Source organism: Ciconia boyciana, chromosome 2, assembly GCF_034638445.1.
Source record: "Ciconia boyciana chromosome 2, ASM3463844v1, whole genome shotgun sequence".
Taxonomy (NCBI): domain Eukaryota; kingdom Metazoa; phylum Chordata; class Aves; order Ciconiiformes; family Ciconiidae; genus Ciconia; species Ciconia boyciana.
In genome coordinates this window covers 79,895,752-79,923,521 of record NC_132935.1, presented here as the reverse complement: position 1 = coordinate 79,923,521, position 27,770 = coordinate 79,895,752, and the positions used below count along the sequence as shown (strand labels likewise).

Sequence of the window (27,770 nt, the reverse complement as noted above, 5' to 3'; positions counted from 1 at the left end):
CTGTAATCTTTCCTAAATCAGTCTGAGAAACAAATTTCCTGCATTATTTACTGCAGTTCCTCCAAATAAAAATCACTCTACTAACAGCCACTTAAAGCAACAGTTTTTTCTATTACAGCATGAAATTCAAACAGACTTTGGCTTAGCATAAATGAGCTTTCATAGCTTTAGTTCAACTTCTTTGAGCTGTCCAGGCCATGTTTGGCTGGTTGTTTTCTGGGGGTGGGTTTTTGTTCCACATCCCCCCCCTCCGTAAGCCTAACTTCTTCAGGAACAGAAATACTAATTTTGCTTCTCCAAAGCAGACAGCTCAGGACAAATCTGCTATTACACTGACACAAATAAGGCAGGAAAAAAAACAAGGCTGTCTTTAGAAATCTTCCTTCTCCTAGAAAAAATAAGGAAGAAAGATGACAATAATGATTAGTAGTTTTCAGGGAAACAGTTTGTCAATAGATTTCAGCTGACAAAAAAATCCAGAACAGGAAAGTGGAAAAAAAAAGTTCCAAATTCTCTAGCTTACCAAAGTGATACCTTCAAGTTTATTAGAGGAAGTATTCTCATTATTCCCATTTCCTCAGAGGCTATTTAGTACAAACATCACACAACTGTGCTTTGACAAACACAATAGGGACAACGTGCTGAACCTGAATGCTGGAATTCCCACCGAACTTATGAAGAAATAAAACAAACTCACACATTCAATTTAACCTTTCTTTCCCAATCTTTTCAAAGTACCAAAACTTCATCCAAATGAAAACTACACTGCCCACACTATTTCCCTTGCAAGGAGGTAGGGGGGATATTTAGTCATGACATGGGCAGTACAGAAAGGAGCTCTCATCAGAACAGTATCTGAGCAATAACAGGGGCTTTATAAATACCTGTATATTCTGTTACAATAATGTAATATGTAATGATAGTTATAAATATTAGCAATCCCGGATAGTTTCAGACTTCACTTTTGTAGCTTGTATTAAAAAAGAAAAAAGAAAAAAAGAAGCAGCAACATCAGGAGCACTGGCACTCTCTGTAGCTATAAATGCCAGCTGCACAACAGAAAGAAAATGACCAATACAAAGAGAACACCAGGCTCTTCCTAATACCGAAATTCTCTTGCTCCTCTTTCCTGTCCCACACCAGCAGTAGAATCCCCGTACAAACTCACCTCCACAACAAATCATCAGCACTGTGTAACTGGTCCCAAAGCAATTGGCCAAGACTATCCCTGTCTCCTAAGGGCTTACTTCCAATGAGTGAGAACAGGTTGTGCGGGTTTAAATATGTTTATCTCCCCCATTTATGGCTAGTTCTGCCACAAGGTAAAAAATGGATGCTTTCTGAGGCATGCAAACATTTGCAGAGAAGTCAGATATATGATCATTATGAACTACTATAAAATACAACGGAAAGTTATCCATAGTTTTCGTGCTACTGGCCAGTAGCATTTTGAAAATTCAAATCTTCCCCCAGAAGAAAATAAAGATCCTAAATGTATGTTCCCAGTTTATCTGTAGAGACCTACAGATTTCATGCTTCCCACGAGTCCCTTCCCATAGCACATCATCTTACTTTTCACTGAGGGAAGCAGAGCTGCAGAAAGACACTAGAAAAGCAACACCCTCCTAATATAAGCTGTATCAAAAAAACCCTTCCGCTATTTATTATGAAGGCTCAAATTTTTTTAATAGTCTTATTTTTCTCCACAGCTGTCACAATGCAACTGGATCCTATTTCATTTCTCACTCTTTCCCCACCTAAGTCAGCCTATTTATTTGCCCATAACCTAAACAGGTGCATGCTTAGTGTGGAATAAAGCAAAACATCTTTCTTTGATTAGGTAAAACTGTCTTTTGGTCTGCTTCACAGAATCTCCATGCTTACAGTCCTCTTACCCATAGATTTTTCTATCACACTTGCAAGCCATTTATATGCCACCTCAATCATCCTTGTGCACTGATCATGAAATTTACTATATAATTCATAAGTAAAAACTGTGTGTTTTATAGCTCATGGGTTAAAGCACTGGTTTGGTAAAACAGGGGTTGTGAGTTATTATTTAAGGTTGGACTAGATGATCTGCAAAAGACCCTTTCAACCTAAACCATTCTATGTTTCTATGTTTTACACTCTTGAGACATACACAGACTTTGCTCCAGACTGCTAAGGTGAAAGGAGAAAAACGCCACCCCTTCTCATGCAAGCCATGGGTCTAACAAAACATATGAAGTGACACTCATGCACTGCATGTTTACTTCACACCCTAGAGCTGGCAGCAGACATGTTGAATCCTGTGCCAGCATGTAGTATTTTGTTTCAGAAGTTTGTTTTTCCAAACTCGATTTTCTAGAAATGCTGAAGCTATGGACTACTGTGTTAAAGTCTATCAAAATGAACAGGTAAAAAAATTAGCCCATTATAACCTTCAATAAAATCTTAATTACTTCAAATGACGAGCCCAACAAAATGGGTCACTCATTTTAGTATAATTACATGGCTTCTTACAGATAATTTTGTACAAAATTAAAGATCCAAAAGTTTGGAACTTAATAAATTGTTACTACAAACAACATGCAATTACTAAGCAACGGTTTTTGCACAAGTTACTTAAAAATATGAATATATAATTTAATATTTTACAACTACAGAGTGATACTCATTTTTCTTTGCCTTAAAATCTATGAACCATGAACTCTTTCACATTAAGTTCGATATGCTAGTCATATCCAGAAGGTTTTAGGATGATCAAAACAATATCAAGGCTTATGGATTAATTAAAAAACCCCAACCTTAAGTATTTAACATGGAGAATCTCAGCGTGCTATAGGATAGCGTAGGAGCTAAATCATCCAAATGATTCACAGGAACAAATAGTTTCAGATCCAACAAACTTTCATATTAACTGTCACACGTGAACAAAGGTGGCAAACAACAAGAAAGAGGAAGAACAGTAACAAAACAAGGGTTACAACAATACAGCGAGTTCCAAGCGCGTGCAAGCCTTCAATTAGTAACTTTGCACACACAAATCAAAAGCTTATTTCAGGTTATAATAATTTATAAACTGAAGAACATCCTACCCTCATGGCTTCCCTGCATTTTACAATCTTTGTATTAGCTAAGCTTGTGACATCGTATCAACCACATACCAGCAATGCAGCTGCTTAGGAAGCAGAAGGATTAACCCATTCCAATCTCCAGCCAAAGATCAGGTTAGTCTACTTCCATATTTGTATATTTATGTTAATGATACAGAAAAGAGGAGTTTTGAAAACTATCTTCTCATGGGAAATACAGCCCCACCTTCTTTCATGGGTCAGTGTTTATGGACGTTTAGTGTGATATCAAGGAAAGTGCATCCTAGCACATGACAAAGGAAAGTGCATGTGTGGGGAGGAAAATAATAGAGTAGTTGCTCTTTAAAAACTCAGAAAGAAAACGTGCGAGTTAAAAATGAGCAAGCACCTTGACATAATTAAAAAAAGTTCAAAACTACTTTTTTTTTAATAGTTGCATTAATTCATAACTTGAAGAACTGCAGAAAAGGAATTAATTTTAAAACACATAAAATTTAGCTTCAAATTGTGCATTTGGAAATCGAGTCATTTGCTTACATGATTAAACATTTTTAGAGAATGATGCTATTATTCAAAAGAAAAATCAGTTCCTTTGTACTCCTGCCAAGATGCAAGTTGAACCTTCTACTCTTTCCTTCCTTCCTTACAAACAGCAACTAACCTAGCAGTTCAGATGCTAAAGGAGTCACAAGATGTTACAGAATTTGAAGATAGTAAAGGACTTAAAGAATATATGCACTAGGAATTTTTTATGAATACTCCATACATAAAAAGTTAAACTAGCAAAGGAGCATTTTTGACAGAATGACAGCAACAGCCTTAACAAGCAAACCAAGCTAAACTAAAAGAGAAGTTGCTGGTATTACTGCACTATTATTCTCAACTTAGTGCCTGTGCATTGAAGCACAGATACTAATTATGTACACATGTTTATTCCACCACATCCCACGGTGAATTAATTTATCTGGAAGTGCTTTAAACCTGGCATGGTTATAGGCCAGATCCAACTTCATTTTGGATGACTGGCATATACATCAATCTCATCTCTGCCTTATTCTCTCTTCAGCACCTGTGACTCTTTCCCAGCTCCCACAGGCAGATCCAGCTTCCAGACTGGACATCCAAATTATCTTCCAAATAAAGAGGGATAAGAGAAGCTAAGGAAACCATAACTGCATGAGTGTTGGGTGCAAGGGAAACAATGAAACAAGAGACACTGGATAGAGAGGGCTGGAGGAATCTGTGCTAGGTATCTGACATATGCTACCACTGTGTGCAGCCTGGTAGAAAAAAAAGCAGTGTGCAATGCGGAAAGCCAAGAAGAAAACATTATCAGCTGAGGGTGCTCAGTCTGGGGAAGGGCCAGTGTGTGACAGGAAGATAAGCAGACCTTTGCTAGAGGCTGAATGTGGAGGAAGTACTCTATTACACAGGGAAGAAAGAGGTTCACTTATTACCAATTTCAAGGCTCCTATGAGAAATGACAACTTGTTAAGCCACAGTAATTCAATTATGTTTTCTCACATGTCCGTAATCTGCAACTACATTACAAGCTGTGCTGGTAACAGCTATGTCAGTCAAGGATTAAACTTCTGCAGGAACACCTCTGTTTGATAAGGGCAGTGAATAAGCTTTCTAGTATCAATAGTAACACACATATAAAGTGCATTTCATTTAGAACCTCTCATCCTCTTTTTTCTGTATCCTAAGGAAAACACTATACATTTGTCTTTTTTTTTTCATACAAAACTAGAAAGTCTTCTTTCTTCTTAATAACTAGTAAATCACTGAAACACAGTTTTCTGTCTTGCACACTAAATTCTGTAGAGGACCTAGCAGCAGAATGCAACTTTGAAAGTGGCTAATTTGCTTGTAGGGAACTCCAGAACTGGAGATCACTCTTAATTTGCAAAGCTTCCAAACAGAAGCAATATAATGCCTTTATAAAAACGTTTAACAAATAAAACCTGCAAGCAGATGACATCTCTCTTACATTTCTTATGCAGGTCTCTAGTATTTAAGAAGAATAACCTGAAAACATTGCTGTGATCAACATAAAATATGATGTTCTCCTCACAGTGGTAAGACAGAGTTACTATTGTACATTTGACTGCTGATCATTTAAAAAATGGTCTAATGTGTTTAATTAATCGTTGGCAGAAATGGAAAATTCTGAGGTTCAACATATAGAAGGAAAGTGGATTATGGGATTTTTGGAACAGAAAATACATGAACTAAACCATTTGGTTCCTTAGCCTCAGTTTTCTCTACCAATGTACAAAACTAGTAAAGTACACTTTATTGTATCACACACCTAAAACCAGTCAAACCTCAATCTTTCCCAACTCAAGACAGCTTCCACAATGCAGATACTTGTCAGTTTAAAAACAATTTAAATTACATATCTGCACCATGAAGAACAGAGTTCAGCAGTTGTAAAGAATAAATCAGCACAAATAAATTTAATGAGAAAAATACATAGCACAAGAACCCTTTACCTGTTCAACAGTCAATAAGTTGGCAATACTAAATAATGAGCCTAGTCTGCCACCAAGCCAAAGGACCTCACTCATTTCTACTACTATCGGTTAAAGCGTAATTAAGAATCCTCTGGGAACTATATAAAGATACAGTCATTCTTCATCATAAGTTGCCTAACTTTAGTTGAATCTAACATAGAAGGTGATGTAATACTGGGTAGTTACTGTATCTTGACTGAAATGCAAGTGGAATAATGATAATTTGCATTATCTGTCAAAACCATTTTAATCGGAAACCGACAGAAGTCATGTGGTAGTGTTGCAGGTGGATAGTTCAAAGGTAACTGAAAACTGGTTTTCAAATTCAAATTTTGCTGTGGTTTCACCTTAACACTCAGACTTCCAAACACTCAAATTTATCAATGAAGCTGAAAACATGCCATACGCTGTAATGCTGGCAACAAAAGAATGGGACTGAGGCAGTCAGAAAAGGTACAGAATAATACTTCTTTTATGGCTCACATCAGATTGTGTGAATTGTTTAAATAATGGATAATCTGGTTCTTTCACAATCTGCAATAATATGCATAAGAACTGCAATTCAAACAAGAATATAGAAGTTAAAACACAAGTTTGGATCTATCACACTGAATAAAAAAAGTAATCACTTCATACATACTAAGAGAAAAAAAGAGAAGTTCTGAAAAAATAGGAGCAGTAAAACATACTTACTTGGTGTGAAAGCAAATCTGTGCTTACATAATTCACAGTATTCTTTTCTGCTGTGTTTAAGCCACTGAACTAAGCTGCAATAAAAAATGATCATATTAATACATGCTATTACATTTCTCTGCCTTATCCCTCTGTTAAGGAAAACACACCAATTCTCTGTTTTCAAACATTAATCAGGATATTGGTACTATCAAGCAGGACTTAAATTAGCATGTTTATTAAGTCCATTTAGGCCACCAAGTAAGTTTCAAAAAGTGAAAAAGGTAAGCTGACTATGAGTAATAGCGACTCTTCAATTACATCACGTACATTATTGATAAAGTACATTCTTTGAGTACATTATTGAAAAGGCATATATCCTGACATGGACACCCGCTAGTGACACCAATCCTTACAAATATTGCAAGATATCACACATATATGCACATACCTAAGATTTAGAACGGTTGTATCTGTGAAAGAATGGCTATTAAAATACCATCAGAAGGAGCGTGTGCTATAGACCAGAATTACAGTTTTCACTTTAGCATTTCGTTGATCATACACCTCAAAATGACCGAAAGGTACTAGGGCATTTTTATTTCTTGATGTGAGGTTAGATGTTCTTTTTACTCACAACTATAAGTGGGAAGAAAAAGCCCCAACATACTGATTTTTCTGCTTAGTTTTCATAAAACTGACATATGAGCAGAACTGTCGTCCTAAACACAGTTACCAGTACTTTATTTTCATATATAATTACTAAATTCTTTGTAAACTGCAATGAACCATCATGTAGAACACATCAACCCCTCTACCACATTTCCACTTAAAATTGGATTTTCTTACTTGTTAACGTGAAGACTTAGAAAGTATTGTTTTCAGAAACATGTTAATGTGTTTTATTAAAAAAATATATTAAAGACCCCACAAACACAGAACTCACCATTCCTGATGAATAAATTTAATACTGCCAGTACACACACACGGATGATAGAGGGGTTTCTCAGGAGTTCCTTCAGACCGACAGACTCTGCATATATCTGCTGACAAGGACATAAAGCTTAAACACTACTGCTTAAAGAGCTCAAATTTACAAGACAAATTATACAATTAAATTCTATAAACTTTGCCATGTAGCAAAATTAAGCCAGAATAAACTGAAAGAGGACGAAAGATAGATTTCAGCTGATGCAAGACATGAAGACTGAGAGAGCACCAGAAAAAGCAACAAGAATGTTATCTGCCTGATCACGTTATAAAAAAACACCAAAACATGTCTTATTATATCTTTAAGATGTCTAGGAAATAGACATAGTAAAACTACGTGCAGAATTGCTCTTTGCCTCAAAACCTTATCACTAAAACAACATATAGATTGTTAAGGATTGTTAAGGATAATCTTCTTGAAAGTGGAGACTTTGAAATGGAGAAATTCCATTTGAGTTTTGAACAAGTTAAACGGAGGCTGAGCAGAAGAGATTTACTAATGTCTAACAATGACTTAAACACGTCATTTGCTACTCTTGAACCTAACATGTATGTTCCTTGGCGCTCTTGATGAAAGGGAAAAAAAAACATTATAACAAACAGAAATAATTATTTTGTGAGTTTGCTACCTGAGTTGAATAAGGCCATCCATTTAGAAGTCTACAGTCCAGTCACAAGAGGGAAAATATTTTCTATTTCTTATTTCATAATTTCAATTTCAGTAATATTTCAATAGGTCCTGCACTTTCTTTATTCTCTATTTTTGACATTTTCTTACAACTACAGATTGCAAGATGTTTTGTGGACAAAGAAGTGAGCGTAAACCTCTCCCTCTAAAGAACAGATGTTTATTTTAATACCATTCGGTTATCCAGAGCATTTAAACACACAACCAAATAGAAATAAAAATCAAGTATTTTATTTGCTTATTCACAGATGCATGGTATCTTCCCTTTACTCCTCCTTCAATACCATTGCACTTTTACTTCTACTAAAAAAATGAACATGTCCATTTTTACAGAAGATTTAAATTTAGGCTTTTCTCTTTTGTTAATTATTTCTCTATCAACCACCATTCAGCAAACCTGCAAGAGCATAACAGATACACATCAGAGATCCTTGTTAGAAAAATACCAACTTAAAGCACTGATATAAGAATACTGAAAATATGCAATTTCAAGTGTGAATCACCTATCTTCACTCTTGGTTGGCATCTCCAAAAGTTAATGTATTTCTACAAAAAGTTCTGAAAGGTACCAAACATTAAAATATGACTGTTTTTCTACAGCAAAGTCACAATATGACCATATCCATAGTTCACACAGTATTAGAACAGTTTCTATATATAAAGCCTAAGAATTCAAGTGACTCCAAAGAAAAAAAAAATTTCATATCTACAAAAAGAGAGATTTTAATTAATTCATGCAGGCTGAAAACCTAGAATTTACAGAAACATGCATTCAATACCACATCAATGATGCTACAGAGAGACATAAAGAATACTTCCATCGCAGCCATATCAAGCAACGACGTATCACTGCAAACATCAAGAGTCCCTGGTTTCGCTGCCGACAAGAACGACCAGAACCACTACTTCACGTAATAAATGATTCTTTTATTATAGAGAGTATTTCCAGATGGCTGCACAGGACAGGTCTCTCCAACTGACAGGCAGGACCTACCCACTAGCTGTGGTGTGCCCACCTTCCTCCAGCATTCCTTCAAACAGAACTATTTCACTACAGTAAGTTGACAACTTTGCACACTGGATCAGCCTCATAAAGAGTCAGACAAGCACTAGAGCCAGCACAAGAGACAGGATGTGAAACCGCTGCTTTAAGAATACTCTCTGGCACCAAAGAAAGCAAGTTGAAAGCATACTGTTTTCTGAAAGACCCCCGTAGCTCTCTGAACCCACTCATTAATGGTCCCTTGGCTTTCACAGCAGACTGTTCACTTATTCTCAAGACTGTTGGGAAAAAACATAATATGCTTTACTGAAAGCAAATGAATCCTTTATTTGGAAAAGGATTTCCTCTGTTAGCTGTCTACAATAAGTTAAACCTAAATTTTATTTTTTCAAAGGCTACGAAAATTTCTAGATATTCCCACTTGTTTTATAAATCCAAATAAACCTATTGAGTGTAACAATCTGGACTGTTAAGCAAATGATAGCTTCAATAAACCCTGCTGAGAGTCAACATGTAAAGCTATGCACCTTATGACCTACTGTCATGTTCAGAGGGAATTCCATCAGGTAATAGACGCTATTTTTCTACTTGCACACACACTTTGCATCCTGTTCTTCATGCATGTGTTTTGGAAAGAATGACCTTGGCTAATACAGTTCTTTTTTGTTCCCCCAGAGAATGATTCTCTGCCTACCACCTCTCTAACTGAATATTCATCACTGTAATATCCAAAAGTGAAGATTATGTTCTTTAGCAACAAACTGATTTAACTAGAAAGAAACGGAAGTACCTCTCATCAGCAAACCCTGGTATCCGGTGCTTTCAGGTGCTACAGAGAAGCAACTCTCACATTCATTCCCAGGCAAAGAAGCTGACACTTAGGTCTGACTATTATTACCCTAAACTGCTTCTCTCATCTGAGCTCTCACCATCCAGTTAAGTTTTCTAGCTCCACAATACAATTCAGTCAAGGACGAAACCCATGAGAAACATAACGGCCATAATATTGTTAATGGGCTATCAATAATTAGGAAAGTCCATATAACACTTTGTAGCAAAAGTTCAGGCACACAATAATACAAGAGCATGGTCTTCCTCTTCCTTAAGGCACTAACGCAGTCTTTTCTGCTACTAGTGTTTAAAGCTTTCTAACCTTGGGAAGTCTCTTCAAGTGTTCTGGCAAGTATCATGAAATTCTAATAGTGGGAACTGAGGTTTGAAACTGTAGAAGAAGTTGTAACATTCTAGTGGTATTTATGGAAAGTGAATATATAGACTAGTTACTTTCATCCTACTACTCAGAGCTTTTGAGGGTAAAATTGATAAGACTACAACATAATATCTAAGGCTACATGTATATGTGTTTGTGTGTTTACATATATATACACACACACACAACCAGAAAAGTCCAAATTCCAAATGTAGAGTTTAACACGAAGGTTTAGTTAAAGGAGACAATGCCTTAAGATGTAACTAACAGCCCCCTCTTCTTTCTTTTCCTGGTCTCTCTGTCCACCTACTTAAGTCCTGTAAAAGCAAGTATGCTCAAAGGCTACCACTGTTAACAGCCTGTAACAAATTATCAACTACACTGTTTGAATTAAATCCACTGAGATGGATTTACCAACTACTGGAGTGGTGGGAACTCAGATGGTTATTTCTGAGTGTCCACTTCAGTTTGCAATAATCCAGGTTTTCTGGGCAACCAGAAGCCAAGCAACCAAAGTTTCACTTTGTTAATGTCATCAGTGCGAGTAACTGTTGGTCTAGGCAGGCATGACAGAGTTGCAGCAAGCAGTTTTAGAAGCTGTTAGATTTTAAACACGCTAATATTTTGATAAACCATCTGCTTTCACAAGTACTAAAGACGTCTACAGCACAACCTAAGGGACATTTCTACAAAGGTGCTGTCTTATTTCATCTGGTGTTTCATGTTTTTCCAGCTTTTTTTCTTTTTAATCCTCTCAAGCAGGAAAATCAGTAGATAAAAAGCTACATTCAAAACGATGCCAAAGTAACAAAAGCCAAGACACAAACCACTTTCCTTGGAACTGTCTTGCTACTGCAATATATATTTGTAGTTATTGCTTAAGATGACAAACAAAGCTCAAATACTGCAAGAAACATAGCACAACACACATCCTTTATTTATTTTGGTTTACACTACAATATCAAGTCCTGGTTTATGAAAGTTCTGCCTTATCAGCTTGAACTACATAGTTCAATACTACCTGAGCAGAGCAAAAGTGCTGACAAAACATACCCACATTTGACCTCAAGTAAAGCAATACCCTTAAAAATGGAAACTACACATAAAAAAAAAAATCACTATCTTTGACAACTTCTTTATTAAAATGAAGTTACTATGTATTAGTCCCTTGCACAAAAGACAGAGAAACATGTCAGCTCCTGCATAATTTTACTACTTCAATTTTTCAAACAGATCTTCCAGCATACGTAACAAAGTTAACCTCGCAAAAGAAGCAGCAGCAGCTAAAGCTGCTATCATTATTCCCTCAGAAATAGAAATTTAAAACTCCTTAAGTTACAGGACCGCGTATGACAGCGTCTGCCGGCCAAGAGAAAACTGGACCCGGCGAGGATTCTGCCCGACGCAAGGCAGTCCCTTCCACACGGCCTCTTACGCTGCCCAGTGAAGCACCCCGGCTTCTGCGTTACGCGCCGCGATTTCCTTTCACAGGACTCCTAACTCGCCCCCCAGCCCCCCACTCCCGCCAGCAAAGCCCCAGCCGGGAAAGACCGCAGCCGCTGGAAGCCTCCAGCGGTCCCCGCCGCCCGAGGCGGCCAGGGCGAGCACCGGTAACGGCCAGCCCCGCGCCGGTGCCCCGCGCCGGGGTGTGACCGCAGCACCACCCTCCCCTCCCCCACCCCCACGCAGCGCCCGGATCCCAACGGCCGCGGTTATGTAAGGGGCACTCGCGTGCGCACCAGCCCGCGCGCCGCCCCCCCCGCCCCCGGCAGGCCGGCGGCCCCAGCAGAGGAGGGGAGGGGAGGGGAGGGGAGGGGGAGCGGAGCGGAGCGGGGAGGGGGAGCGGAGCGGAGCGGGGCGGGCGGCCCGGGCACCTGCAGCGCCGGTGCGCGAAGCCCCTCCGGGCGTAAACAGCCCCCGGCCCGCCCGGCGGCTACCGGCCCCGGTGACGCCCCCCCCACCCCTCCACCCCTCGCGGCAGCAGGGCAGAGCCCCCGCTCGGCCGGGGGAGGGGGGCTAGCGGCGGGCGCAGAGCGAGCGCGGTACCTTCCTCGGCAGTCTCCATCTTGTCTGGCTGACGCAGCGCCGGCCGAGCGAGTGGTGTGACCGCGGGGGGCGGAGCCGCGCGGGCAAGCGGTGCGGGCACCGTAGAGACCGCACCACCGAGCCGGCAGGGCTAGAGCGCCGCTCTCGCCGCGGGCGCCGCCTGGCGGGGGTGGCGGGGCCGGGAGGCCCGGGAGCGGGAGGCCGGGCGGGGCGGCGGGTCGGGCCGGGTTACACCGTGCCGGGGCGGGCTGGGCCGGGCCGCCCGGCGTTCAGGCTGGCAGCGCCGTGGCCGCTGCTGCGTGGCTGCCCCCTCCGGCAGCGCCTGGCCCTGCCTCTGCGGGCGGGAGCGAGCAGGAGGGGGGGTCAGGGCGGCAAAGGGCGAGCGGGGCAGGACAGTTTGGCGGCCGCGGCCGAGGGACGCGTCCGTGCTCCGGGATGCGGCTGTACCGGGAAGAGCACGGAAGTCGGACAAAACACAACTAAAAATGATTGTAAATCCTACCCCAAAGCAAAGAGAATCACCGCATTCACACTTGAAGTCGGCCAAGCGTTTGGGAGGGTCGGTGCCTCGGGGATCGGGAATGCGTAGGCCACGGGTTTTCTGGTGGCCCTGGAAACAGCCCTCCGCCTCCTCAGGGGGAAGCTGGTACCTGTCCTCTTCTGCAAACCCCATCTCTCCTTCCCGAGCCTGAAATTTCCGGCAGAACTAACAGACTCTTCAGTAAAACACAAAAATTGCTTTTAGCTTAATCATTTATGTGTCCAGGTCTTGCTGGCATAAGTAGCTGAGACGGCGTACATTAAAACTTTGTACTCTGCCGGGTGCAGAGAAAGCTACCTGATGTTCTCAGATGAGTTGGCAAGAGTCTTGAGGAAGAAAACAGAAGTTCGTTGTATTAAGGGTAAACAGAAATTCTATGTTGACAAAATGCATGCATGTATTATGTTAGTTTTCCACTGTAGCATCTAGTTGGCTCATAACCCTTCTAGTTGGTCACGAGTTGTAGCAACTTTCAGCTCTCTTTACCGTATGACCCTTTGTGTCCAACCAGTCATCAAATCCTTTGCATTAAGCCTCCAGCCATCCCGTCAGCAGTAGAGTGGATGGTAGTTCAAGCCTGGACTTACAGTGCAGAGGTGGCACGTGCCCAAGTTACGATTTTATAACTTTTTCCTCAACTTTAACCACATTAGTACTTTCAAGATTACCTTCTTCAAGCACCAGAGCTGCTGGTGGGATATACGATACTGGCCTGCGTAAGCAAAAAAATTCAGGAAAATGTGAAGGCTTGGTGTGGCTCTCCAGTAGCTGTATAATTACAGTAAAGCGCTGCAATAAAACCCATGTGGGCTATGCTGTCATATTCAGCTCTTCTGTGTCCTCCCTCTCAGAAAGGCAAGGTGAAAAAACTCCCACTTAAAAAAACCCCACAGTTTATTTTAAAAGTAAGCTCATTTTCATCTTGACAAATTATCCTGGCATATTAAAAAAGTGCCAGCGTAGTACTGAGGATATGAGAAATGCCAGTATAGTCAATTTGTCTGAACAAGGAAAAATCAATGAAAAAAAAACAGATGAAAAAAACAAGAAATGGGGCACTTCAGTTTCCAAGTACATTCATAATTACCACTCTTTATTTCCCAAACACGTAACCATTGTTGATACTCTGTTGTGACAAGTATAAATTAAATGTCATATAAAAGTCTCTAAATTATCCTTCACATTAAAAAGGCCATGGCAGGATTAATGTATATAATTCTCCAATTTCGGTCTTTCATGGCAGGCTTTTTAAAATTAGATGAAAGCTTTTGAAATGAGTTGCTATGTGTTGCCAGTGAATTATTTCATTCCTGTCTGTATCAATCTCTTCAGCCATTTAAATTACCTAACAAACATTGCATGTATACCATCTTCTCAGCACTTAGAGAGAATTTATCCCAAAATTTTGTTCTTACTCAGTGTTTCAGTATGGGCTACACAATAGCTTACTGGTAAACATGAGTTGAAGGCAGACCATTATAATTTAAACAGAAAAGAAAAAAAAAAGAATATTTTATTGTAAGTTAAATTAAATTAAATCTCTCTCTTTCAGCCTTCTTGGTGTTTTTGGTGAACATATCATTAATCCTTGCCTATTTGGTAATATGTCAGGCATTCTTCACCTGAGAAATACCCATGGCTTAAGTAGTTTTTAATCTTTGGTATAGAGGAGGATGTTGGGAGATTGTTATTAGCTCCTGACTGTCATCAAGGTCAAGAATTAGTGCCAACAGGCACTGAGCAAACATACTGAAAAAAAAATCTCTGCTCCAAATAAGTTATTATCTGGATAACAGAGGAAATATGGAAATTTTGCAGGTGGAAACCAAAGGAAGTAATACATGTAACCTCAAATCACAGAAAGTGATGGCAAAAGGAAGGGCATATTTAGAGTGGGTGGGAAAAAAGACGAGATTCTTTTGAACATGGTTTTATTTTGGTAAAACATTTTGGTTTTGTAACATTTAAATACTTAGAACATATATTGTCTTTTTTGTAAAAGTTCTTTTAAGAGAATACAAAATAAATACTGCAAAATTGAAACTATCCAGCATTTGTACTATGACATTTCCATCTTTTCTCCCATTTTAAAATGACTTCATAAAAATTATTCCCTTATGTTTTTAGAGTTATTTTGAAAGTTCAGAGCATTGAACAAGCCAAACAGCAAAAGCTGTTCAGTTTTTCTTTAGCTGAACATTTCAAAAAGCATTTCTTTTCTTAACCAGTTGTTTGGTTTTTTTCAGTGCTGTCCTAGTTCTTTTCCTCAGCTGTCTGCCTGACTCTCACCACAAAAATGGTTCAGGTGCTTATGAACAGCAAGTTACAGAAATGTGGAAAACAGAATGGATTATCTTAAGGCAAACCAAATGGATGTCAGTTTATCTGAAAAAATCAGGCAGTATTTGGGGTGAACATGTGTCTGGTTCCCAAACAACTGATGCACCACTGCTAGGGAGGTCTAGAGTTTCTGTGGCAGGAAAAAACCTGTTAGAGCAGGCGCTCTGGTATATAGCACAAAGTATGGCCTACAGAAAATTACCCTGGCACAGTCAGAAAGCACAAAAGTCTGAGGACTACAAAAACCCACGGCAAAAGCCGTTGCCACCCTGGATCTTCCCCATGCACTGCAGGACCTTTAGAGGACGTGCTTCCTGGTGACTGGCCATTTTGCCGTGACTTCTCATAAAGCTGCCCCTAACCCACAGGTAGGTGCTGTGCCAGTGGATTCCTGGCACAGAGGTGGAGAGAAGTAGTCTCAAATGTACTGCATATGCAATGTTGACTGCTGCACCAGGAGATGGCCCAGGCTGTTGGATTGGTGCTAGATACAGACTCGGAAGCCTCAGTATTGCCCGTTGTGTTTCCTCTCAGCTGGTGTTTGCTTCTTACCGAACCTAGGCTATGATCAGGAGCTACCTGAGGAATCAAACTTCCTGAATGAAAATGTGACTTGTGATTCGTGTTTCGCACACCTGCTGTATGCTATAAAATGTGTAGCAGTACTGCACCGAACATACATTTGGGGATGGACATAATGGCTCAGCACCATCAGACGCAGCCATGATATAGGCTCCAGATCTGCTTATTTTAGAAAATATTTCTGAGGAGATGCTTGGCTATGCACCAGGGTTTGTTCTATGGATTATTAATGTTTCTATGGATTATGTAATGGTAGTGGGCATAAAGAAACTATGCTTGCTACCATTTCTAGTGAGAGGTGAGGTTTTGCTGGAGTGTAAAAAACCTAGTTTAAAATGATATTACAGGAAAAATCCCTGTTGAATAGGTTTGAGAAGAAGATCAAGGCTGTTTATCTATGTCTAGATTTCAAGAAGCTAGGTAATACTTGGATGATTGACACGTGTACTTTTCTGCGCATTAAAGAAGGATTTGCAGAACTTCACGAGTCTTCTCAAGGTCTGCAGAATGTGCATCACCAAATTACATTGCTTAAACACAGCAGGGATCTTTTCACATGTATTAGCTACAATGGATTTTCTGTTTAAAACATAGGCCCTATCAACTTGGTTGGGATCCCGCTGTCACGCTGAGAGTGGAGCCGATGGCTGTGATTGACCTACCTGTGATTCAGAGCTCTGCAGCTGCTGTTGCTTGGTGAAGGATTCCTGGGTTCAAAACAAAAAAAAAGGGCTGTATTTGTCTTCTGGAATATCCCATTCCTAATAACTGTAGTATCATTTGAGGCATACGGTTCTTTACCTAAAACACTTCCATCAACTTCAAGTGAACCTTTTAGCTAGTTAGATATTTCTGTCATTAGATTAGAATAATAATTTTTTTTTTTAATACTTCTCCTTGTTCTCCTGGGTAATAGAAGGTGTGGTGTGAAACACATTACCATTGTCAAATGACTGCCTGTAAGTCCTTCTGAGGACATGCTGGTTCTCATGTCTTTAAAAATCTGTGAAAATATCCTTACAGATGACTGCAGTTAGGGATTATCCTCAGTATTTTGCAGGAGCAATCTTATTTTGCCAGAAACCTTTTTCTTGACCTTCCAGATGTTATTGGAGGTTATGACTGCCAACCAAATTAAACTGAACTCCTCAGGGCAGGGTTCAGTTCTACTTCATTTAAAACTGTGAGTGTTGCCAAAAAGAGAATGTGTCTATTGTGGAGAATGATCCAGATAGTCACTACAAATACTTTCTATAACGACACCTATGTTACTGCCTCTGCTTCTCCTGCACTGACTAGGAGGGAAATACAGGAGGGCTTAGATTTCTAATGAATTGTCATTACTTTTTCTCAAACATTTGCAGCAACATGAAAAAGGATGAGAGTTGTCTTGGCCACAGAAAAGTGAGCTGTGGTCTAAAGGTCAGAGTTATTACAGGTTGATCAGAGTCGATGACCTCTGTTTCATGAAGTTGTCCGATTTCTGTAGTAACTTTCACTTCACTGTAGCTTGCACTCTGAGAATTTGGGCATAAACCGCTGCTTTTGCTTATTTTCCGACAGCAATAATGCATTTGCTGTGTGTACGGCCTTTACTGTAGGGTCAGGGAATACAGTGAAGAAACCACTTAATGCTTTTGATGTCTGAAGAGGAGAGCAAAAGGCTTGGCTCAGTGAAGTAGATTTTCAGTTGGGTCACTGACATGGAACATCAAACACATTTACTACTCAAAACTTATATTTTCTTGGCTCTCCTTTGTGGATCAGTTAAACATTTTGTTTTACTAATTTTTTAATGCAGTCATGATGTCAGATGGGCCTCTGCCAGGGCCTCAGCCTGGTTAAAGGTGCTAAAGAAAGAGTCATCCCACAAGGATGATGATACACACAGAAATGGCAGTGCATAGTATTTCTTTCTCATGGCCTTGTCCTCAGAGGGTCTGAAGAGTATCTGAGCAGCTCAGCTCAGTGTCCCCATTGAGCTCCTGAGAACAAGCCTGTTTGGAATCTGTCCTTTCCAAAGGAGGATGTCTGGAAAAGTCCCTACTTTAGAAGTAAGTGTCTAGTTTATCCCTACTTTAGAAGGAAGAGTCTTCTGAGAGCCTGTATTTTCTGATTCATTTTCAGCTGAGTCCTGAGAACACAAATTGCTGTCAGAAACCTGTACCAAATTTTATAGTCAGGACTCTCATATTCAGGGTGGCAAATGGGGTTCTCCTTCTCTTTAGTTTTTCCCTGGATCCTCAAGTTTTGTTCCTTTCCTCTTTTCTCTCAATGATCTTCTACCAGGAAGGAAAGCAGGGGTCTTCAAATGATTTATAGCCTCCTGAGGAGATGCACACTCTCTACTTTTCTTACACACTCCTGGTCCCCCTGAGCCAGTTCCTGATCCCGCTTGTATGGAAGGGCAGGGAGCTCTCCGGGAGGCCTGAACCTCACAGTCGCTTCAAGGAAAGCAAAGGCTCATGGACAACTCTCTCTTCCTCCCTCAGTCTCACTCCTGATGGGGATAAGCTGAAGCTGGGCAAATAGAGTTTCTCCTTCTGTACCAGGGTCCTGCCGTGCAGGAGTGCGGGAAGAGCAGCCAGGAGCTGTACAGATGCAAAGCATGGTGGAAAGGATTATGGTGAATAGCGTGGCCAAGATGAGTGTGGTGAGTTGGGAGGGGTGTGTGTACAGGTGACTGAGAGGAGAGGGGCTAGGAGAGAGACTAGAAGAAATCAAGAACTGGTAATAGCGAGAGGTCCTTGTAAATGGGAAAAAAGCAAGTGCCACAGCCACCCTCAAGGTGAAGAAGGAGAATCCAGGGAACTACAGGTCAGTCAGCCTAATCTCAGTCCACAGGAAGATTACGGAACGTGCAGTGAAAGAGCCTCATGGCAGCTGAGACCGGGGGACCAGGAGCAGGAGCATGGGCAGATCCAGAGAGGTGACAGCTCCATGGGTGCCACAAGAGGGCACCTCTGCTCCAGCCCCAGGAGGTGGTTTGGCGACTGTGAGAAGAAGGTGGCAGAGGAGAAGAGCATCTCTGGGGCCTGCAGTGGGCCAGCCAGTCAGGGACCACCTGGTACGCACCTGGCTGGGGCCATCTGGCAACTTGGTGGGCCATGAAATGAGCAGCTGCAGATGTTGGGAAGCCTGTTCCCTTGAATGCTGCCACCTGATAAGCTTATTACCTGAGAGGTCCCTGGGCATTTCCAGGTGTCTGAACCTTTACTATCTGAAGCCTTCACCATCTGAAGCAGCATCCTGCACAGCTGCCCTGCACCTTGCCAGCGCTGGTGGCAGCTGCATGAGTGAGTCACCGGGGGCTGCCGATCTGCTGTCCCCGCTCAGGCCGCCGTGTCTTGCTGTATCTTCACTAGAATAACCCCCAGATCACATCCCACGACTGCCAAAACCCCTTCAGCTGAGTCAGTCATTGCCTGTGGGGCTGTAGCGGTTGGGGAGAAAGATCTGAGGACTCAGTGCTTCCCGCAGGAGCGCCTGGGCGATGTGGCTGATGGTCTCTGCCTCCAGCCAGCCGCAGGAAGGGCTACGCTCCTTGAGCCCCAGCGGGGAGCAGTCCCAGCTCCTGCCCCAGGGACTGGCCCTTGTCCCTCTGTTCAGGGTGATGCGGGAAGAACGTGCTGGGAGTTTCCAACCTTGCCTTATTGATGTGGGCCCAGGCAGGGCTCACTGTCACCCTGATGCCATTCAGTGAACTTGTGGTTAAAATCTAGGAAATTCCATAGAAAATGCTGCCTGGTAAAATGTCCTGTCAGCAGTATCAAGCAGTTCAAAGTCGGGAGGAAAGAGAGGGGCTTTAGCTGCCCACCGGGAAGGAGGCAGGGGGCAGGGACGGGGGTGTGGGAGCGCTCCAGCACTGATGCACCAAATGGTCTCATGCAAGGAGCCTGTTGTGTGAGCCTGGCCATAAAGGATTGGATCTACTCTGGCAGCATGTCAGCACAGTCCTACTAGCAGCATGCATGTGTGAACCGATGTGTTCTCACCAGCAGCCTTTATCTTGCAATGACGGGAGGAAGTCCAAGTAGGTCAAGAGAGAGGGGACCCAGAGCTGTCTAGTTTGTCTAAGCAATGGGGATCTGTGAATGTAGGGGAATTGGAAATCTGTACAGCAAAGAGAGCTTGCGCTTGGTTTTCTGCTTTAGATTTTCTTACTGCCGTCCAAAATTGGGTTTTGAAAATGTATGCTTATGTTAAATATGTTGATGTGTTTATGTTAATATATCTTTCATGTTAATATATCTATATCTGAAATGTTCTTGGATCTGCAGTATACTTTGGATTGGCTTGTAGATTTTGGATGTAGTATCAATTCCAGATCAGCTATCATGACCAAAAAAAGGGTTGAATTTAGATTGTCACTGAAAGACACATGAGAAGACAGACATCAAAGACTCTTTCTGTTTTTGAAAACCCATATCTATAATATGCAGAGCAACAAACCATTTACTAAAATGTAATTACAGTTCAGTGTCTTTTCCATCTATTTTTCCACCACACTTTCCCTACCTGCTATATTCCAGTTGCTATATTGATCTCTGTCAACTTCTCAAAGGTATTTACTGATGTCCTGCATGTTAGTACCACATATAATCACAGACACTCAATAAGATTCTTTGCCTACTCATTTTCAGGTATTTAATATGACCATATTTTAATGAAAGTTGGAAGCTGAAAGATACAAATTTTCACTCACCTGGATGTCCATCCTAAATCCATTGTACTTACAAAATTGCCACATGTATTTAGTGTTGTGCTCCATGGGCAAACCAAAGTCCCTCCTGGAGCCCAGGGAATAAAGTGAGTGGGGCCTTGGGAAAGTGATATGCATTGTAGGACTGGGACCTGTACCAGCTTGGTTATTCTGAGCTTGGCTGGAGCTTGGCTTCTTCTTCAGCATCTCAGTTGTTCTTTTTTTTTTTTTTTTAAGTCTGGAGCTGGAAAACCCCATATATTTCTTGTTTTCAGAAAAAACAAATTCAGAAAAAAAATTTTCTTCTTTGTAAAATTTGCATTTAAGATAAATGGAGAGCCATTTAGTACAAGAGAAAAGAAAGTTACAAGTGTGACACGGTTATAATTGTTGGCTCTCAGCTGCTGTTGGGAGATCACAGAAAGAAGAGTTCATCAAAAAGATACCATATCTAAAGAATATGAAGAATTCCTAACAGCCTTTGAACTCTGCAGATTCTCTGGAAGGTTTCCAGGGGTAAGCAACATGACTGCCAATAGTTCAGCTGCCTGAAAGATGAACATAAACACATCAAAAATTACTCTGAACTGTACCTAGGTGAAACGTGCAGAGTCTAGTTTGCATTTAGGGAAACCAGTTGTTTCCCAAACTTCACAAAACCTTTTTATCCCATCAAAGCAGAAAACATAAACCAGGCCTTTTAACAAACCTATATTATAAAAGCATCTTGTGTGGTTATGAAGAGCCTTAATTACAAATGCCAAGGCAGGAGTCTGTTGTTTAATTTCTGACTTTCTATTTGCATAATTCACAAGTTCACTGAGGAATGTGCAGTTTCATTGCTATTTGTCTGAGTCATGCCATGCTTGCTGTTTGCTCTCAGCTCACATAATATGTGTTTGTCCCTGGGAATTCATTTAGCTCTCAGAACTTTAAGTTTGAAAATATTGGCATTTATGTCTTTTCTCACAGGAAAGAACTTATTACGACTGTGGCATAATATACAGAAATGGTTGTGCTCAGCTAAACCATGGGTTTTAACTCCGGGAAACTGAAATGAGCTGGCTGTGATTTTTTTTTAAGGATAAATACATATAATCAGAAAAATCCACATGATCAAAATTCAGTTTTGGTGCCACTTTTGAAGAAATTTCAGGGGAAGAGATCAGCAGCAGGCACCAATTTCTGCTTAAAATCAGAGAGGGAGTGTTGGAATAGCTAATAGTATACTGGTATCTGACTGGAACGAGAGGAATCAGGCTTCTGATTACTGCTCGCATGAAAACATAAGTGGCTGTACAAAGGCAGGATCTCCCAGAGAAGACAGAGGGTAAGAAGTAGCCATGTGGGTACGGCAGTCTCTGCACGAATGAGCATGGTGGAGCAGCAGCTTGAACATGGATCTCTGACCTAGCATATTTATGTTAAATCTTCAAGGCCACACTGAGGGCATATGTCTTGGATAGGAAGTCCTGTGTCCTTCTTTCATTTCTGTCCTTCTTTCAAGTCTGGATAGGACAAGCCTATCCAAGACTTCCTCCCACAGCATTATTCCTATCTCCTTTATAACCAAGTTTTATTTTTTGTATGGACATTCAGACAAATGCTACCCCATTAATGTCACTCTCTCATGAGAAAGAGTATGTGATGGTAGAGACAGGCTATAAAATCCTTCTGTGGAGAAGATGGCTAATTTACCTTTTTTCCCTCCCCCTCTTTATCCAGATAACAAGCCCAAAGATCATCCACACCCTGGAGAACTCATTTGTTGTTTGTATCTGGGCTTACGAAAACGTTTGCACAAGGGGGAAAGGAAACCCGCTGGGGTTTGGCTTGGTAGAAGCAAGCAGTGATTTCACTCAAAAAAATGGATCTCAGCTCCCCAAGCAAATCTACAAGCAAGCCGGGAGATCTGGGGAAGCTAATAAGTTGTGGTGCAGACGGCTGGTCTCTTTGAAGACAGGCAGGTGACTGGGGATTTGATTCCAGCTTGCTGGGGAGGGGTTTCAGGTTTGGGTTGGTTTTTCCTCCTGAGCCAGGAGAACAGGCTGTAATGAACAGGCAAGCTTGGCCTGAGGTCTGAGCTGCAGCTCAAGACAGGGCTCTGGAAGGGGCCTGTCTTATGGTAGCTGCTGTGTCAAGTACAGACAGGCCATCATATCTATAGCTTCCTGTGGGAAAAAAGGGAAAATCAAAGCACCTGAGAGAGGGACATTGTGAAAGATTCAATAAAGTGGCCCTAAGCTTTTTGCCTCATGGCCCATAACTTGTCAACTCTCTGAGACCTCGTTGTGGGTCTATCAGGGAACTGAGGTCCATTTGTTTCAGACCAGAAGGAAGCAGTACGCTGGAAATTGTCAGGACTGGAGGTGGTAATATCAGCCCTTAAGAGCAAATCTGATAAAGCCTTGAAGTTTCCTGCTTAAGCTCATGCTTTCTCCTCGCTGAAACCTCCAGTTCAAAACTCGCTAATTCACAAATGAGCTGTGGATGAGTGAGCTTGGGAGTTCAGTCTTTGTCGGCACAGCTGCTTTGGCACACATAGCCCTTGCAATAGTTTTAACTGTCCAGGTGGGCAGATGTCTGGGTGGGCAGGGGGAGACAACCTCTTCCACACCACGGAGTTAGATGCCACATGCAGCAGACGTCCTCTCTGAACCAGATAGGGTGGGCAGTCACTGCAGTATCCCTGGCCCAAGCCTTCCCTTCCACACATAATGCACATTGCCCGTGTGCCTGCCTGTGCCTGCCCTGGGCAGCGCTGGGCAGGAGACACGCAGTGGGCTGGCCCCTTCCCTGCCCGGACCCTTTCTTGCTTCTGAGATCCTCCATTACGTGTTTACTCCAGTGTATGCTCAGGGACTCTTCAAAACTGATTTTGTTAAACCGGCACAGACCGTGGGGTAGGTACACTCACTCCCAGCACAGACTCGACCATTTGCAGGATTACGCTGAAATGTAATTCCTTTCTGCTCAGCCACAGTTCATTATTTCGCTTTAGAAAAAGGGTAAGAACAGGTGCTCTTTGCAAATGTATTTAATAAAGTACCTTGATTGCTCTGAATTGATTTATGTATGGTAATTACCTTGTAATATAATTAGAAGTTCTTATATTTACTTTCCTTAAACTTGCTGCTTTGATGTTGCACTTGGGCGTCCGTACTGCTTTGTGGGATACAGTCCAAAGCTGCCTGGATCCAGTCCAACATTACTAATGCATAGACATGTTTGCAAAACAGGACTTTTAAAGTCGAGCAAACATGGGAAGAAGCGTTTTTTTTTCCCTGGCACTCTGTTTAAAATTTTGGAGTTTAAAACACTGATTTAGTATAGTAATTTTTGCAAGAATTGTTCAATAATCAGTGACAGTAGCAAACATTTCCCCTTTTTCCAGTTAGGAAAAAAACCCTAAATGTTCATCTAGAAGATGTGTAACCTGTGGGGGATCATATGTAAGTGGAAATGTTGGGGTCCTCTTGGCTTTAAAAAGGCTCTCTTGGAAAATCTCAGCCAAATCAAACTGTTCAAGTGCACACTGGGAGTTTACAGAGGAGAAGCCAGATATCTACTCATGAAAGTTGCCTCTTCTGAAAAGTGGGGTAAATTCTACTGGCACAAGGTGCAGCTTTTTGTCCAAGGCAACTTATTTGCACTGAAGACCAAAATTGTATTTCTATCTCAGTGCAAACACACTTACAAGCAAACAAAATGATCCCCTTCTCATTGATTAATCCCAGAAAGTTCCTGTAATATAAAATGAGCATTAGATGAGTTTTGTATGAGACAACTCATACCAAACAAAGAAAAAAAAAGAAAAAGAAAAAAGGATGTGTGCCCTGGAGCAAAACAGACCAAACATATGTATTTTTAAATCAACATTTTATGGGGAAAATTCTGCGTGCAAAATTCAGCTTTCAATGACTAAGTATGTGGAATGAATTAATCCTTGAAGGTAATAGTCTGAATGGAGGATAACTGAAAGGAAAAGTACTTTTTAGTCATTTCTGGATTCCAAAGTTTTGTAGTTTTAGAGAAGACGACAAAATATTTGGTAAGAAAAAATAACAGACATATTCTTAAATCATGCAAAAAATAGATGTTCAGGTTTTTAGAAAAGGAAATCAGCCCTTAATCCATGCAATTATCCATGTAATCTTAATTCTATTGTCTTGCTCGTGTCTCTATTTATAGTGTTCAGTGCAACAGTGATGCTGCCTCTGATCTGGGGTACCTATTTTGGAGCCATTGTTCCGAAATGTACTATTTTCCCTATATATTGCTGTTAATATTCATTATTATTTGGAATCATGTGCCTTGTACTGAAATTCCATTACAAGTGTTTCTTAATAAAGTGATGAGCTACTGAATAACCTAGAAACACCTGGACAGGGTTAGGTAATTTTAATATGCCTCTTTGCATGTCACCCGCAATATTAAAATAGTTTTCTGATTATTGCTTTGGCATAATTAAAGTTATACTCCACCCTTTTTCTATAAAGTTCACAAAACACACCCTCTGAAATCCCACAAGCTCTTTCGGCAAAAATAGGAAATTTGAGACTAAACATTCACAATTTATTTTAGGTAAAAATTAATCCACACCAGGCATGGGAAACCCAAGAAGCTGTTGAGTCAACCAGTTCTACATGCCAACAAGCAAATTAGCAACATACCTATTGAAAACATTTTTTTGCAGATCATCCTTCTGTCCCTGTGGTCAGATTTTAGGGAGAAAAGGAGTCGTATGCTCTGAGAGCTGACCCTAGCCTACCCAAAATAAAAGTGGGACACTCAGAGGGACATTAGAAGGAACAACCAGAAACCAGTTGGCACCAGTGGCTTCAAATAACTTACAGAAATGAAGTAGAGTGGAAAGCCAGGAAAGGGGGCGGATGCAAGGGGGAGATGGCCAAAGGGGAGAGACGATGGCTGTTTCAGTCTGTTATTTTTAGCAGCAAATAAAAGCGCAGGGGAGTGGGAGCATGGTGAGAGAAGAAGAGATTATTAGCAAAGAAGCAGCAATCGCCCTGGCCTGGGTCCTGGTGCCCAGTGAGGATCGGCGGGTGCTCTGCTCGGTGCAGGGAACACAGCGGTGCCTGCCAGCGCTGCACCAGATGAAGCAGATAAGGTCACTCCCACAGAGGAGAGACTTCAGAGCCTTTCTTCTTAGACACACAGGAAAGTGTGGGAAAGAGCTGGGATATGGTTCACTACTAACTAAATCAGAGAATTCCTGGAGATTTTTTTTAATGCTCCAGGCAAAGGCAGCCATGAACTCCAGAGAACCACGCTAGGTAAATGGTAAAGAACAAAATTGTAAGTGTGAGGCTAGTTTTTACTGATGGCAGTGAAAGTATCTGTACATGTAAACCTCCTGCCAGGCCTTGATTTGCAATAACAAGAGTTGGCTCGATTTCCAATGGTCTTATTCAAACACTGACTAGAGACCAAAACCAGAAACCTGGAAAATGAAATCAGATTTGTTAAACTATATTTCTTCACTCGCAAGTGATGACTCAGTGGATAAGTTTAGGTACACAGCCTTTTACTGGATGGAGGGAAAGGAATCAGAATAACATACAGAAACAAAAGCCACAAACCCAGCTCCAAATTACAAGCCCACTAATTAGGCCCTCTCTTTTCAGAGAAGTTGCGTGAGAGGGACTAGCTATGCTCCCCTCCTGTAGCCACCCAAGGCCCAAGGGATGCCTCTTGCTTTCAGAGCAGGTGCTGCGTACAGAGCCCTCACTGGCATTCCAGCTTGCCACACAGAGCTGAGCTGTTCTGACCCATCCCACCATGCATCTTCACTAAATCTTTGTGAGAGCCTCTCAACTGGTTCCTCATGAGGTACCCTCAGCGGTGATAACCCCTTAACATACTATAAGGCTGCTATAGCCGGCAGGACCCGCGCAAGATGAGAGGGGAGCCTTGCCATCCCTCTTGCCTTGTCTGCAGCTTCTAGGCTGCAAGCAGAGCATCACTCATCATAGGCGCTTTGAACAGTTTTTTTACAACATGAATATAACATTTGTAATTATTTCAACTTTCTGACAAGTCTGTTGCTACCAGCAGCACTCCAAGTACTGTACCCGGTGATGGTAAATGGGGCATGTTAAGCCTGTCCATTGGACTCTCCGTGGGACTCTTTCACTTCTGCTCTAGATGCCAGCAGAGTACTTGCCTGTCTGGGTTTTTATCTATGAGTAGTTGTCAGGGAGAGAATATTGTTCTATTTTGCCTCGGGACAGCAGGCTTGCGTGTCCTAGGATCTTGTTCCTTATGTTAACATACAGCTAAAAATGCAGCCAACAGCTGTGAGGATTTACTTTGGGATTTTATTCCATGCCCATTTCTATAAAACCAGGAGGAGCAATTGGAGCAGTACTGGTGCAAACCTCCAGGAAAAAAAAAATAAAACCAAACAAATTATTCAGGTGTGTTTCAGGTGAAGGAAAAATTTGACCACTGTGTTTTGAACAAGTGAATCTGTTGTGCTCACTCCAACCCTTGTCTGTCTTCTTCCTTTTTTTTTTTTTGAAAACCCTACAACTAGAGATGTTCACAGCAGCCTTAAAAAAATAAATGTGTAAGTTGCTTGAGACTGTAGGAAATGCATGTGTGCAATGAACTCCATAATCCTGAGTCCATTACAGAGGTGATTATATCTTACAGGGAAAGAGACAGTCTCTTCAAGTATGGGAGATCTAAATGATTTAGGATTTGCAGATCAAACATAATCACAGTGTGCAGGCAAAGGCTTGCATTACAGCAGAGCGAGTCCTTTGCTCTCCTTTCACCCTAACCACCCCCAATTAGAGACGTTGGGCACAAAAGCAGGATTTACAGTCATGAGATGCATGTGGGTCAGATGTCTGCTTCTGCTGGCCCAATCTGTTCCACAGGGGACTGCAGCTTGGAGGGACCCAAGTCCTGGGAGTGCAAGGTAGGAAGACAGTACTTCAGTCTTGTGTACTTCAGCTTGTCTAACACAGGTGGGGTTAGACAAGCTCAAGCAAGATGCCATTAATATCCAAGTATAAACCAGATCTTTTCAGTGAAGTCTCCCCACTCCCTCCCTTGCAACACAAGCAATCTTTTTAATGGTTTCTTATACAATCCTGATGTGCAAAGCCACTGACAGGTATGACAGGACAAACACCCTCTGTCTGGTCATGACAAACATTAATTCAGAGTTGCGTGTAGCTTCCACAGCACACAGAGGTGGAACTCATCTTGCCTGACTGATGATGCACTCAGCAGAGCAATCTACACCTGCACTAGGTGGGTAGGCTGCCACTAAACTCCATAATCAGCACAGTTGGTGGCATCTAGGGGACTATCCATTTCATTCTAAAGAAGACACCCGTAGAGTATACCCATAGAGTATGAATCATACC

The 27,770-nt window shown here is 41.6% G+C and overlaps 1 protein-coding gene across 2 annotated transcripts in view; it reads right to left on the bottom strand.

Moving 5' to 3' along the window:
- MARCHF6 (membrane associated ring-CH-type finger 6) overlaps positions 1 to 12,267 on the bottom strand; it is a 54,645-nt gene extending 42,378 nt beyond the window's left edge. Inside the window, exons 1-3 of one of the 2 annotated variants that reach the window (XM_072853086.1) lie at positions 12,206 to 12,267; positions 7,215 to 7,311; positions 6,290 to 6,363 (exon numbers count right to left, since the gene is read on the bottom strand). In XM_072853086.1, the coding sequence (XP_072709187.1) occupies positions 6,290 to 6,363; positions 7,215 to 7,311; positions 12,206 to 12,224 (190 nt within the window). In that variant the 5' untranslated portion in view covers positions 12,225 to 12,267. Of the gene's footprint in view, positions 1 to 6,289; positions 6,364 to 7,214; positions 7,315 to 12,205 lie in introns of both variants that reach the window. The other variant, XM_072853085.1, reaches the window with a different exon arrangement.
- Between the last annotated feature and the right edge of the window lie 15,503 nt (positions 12,268 to 27,770).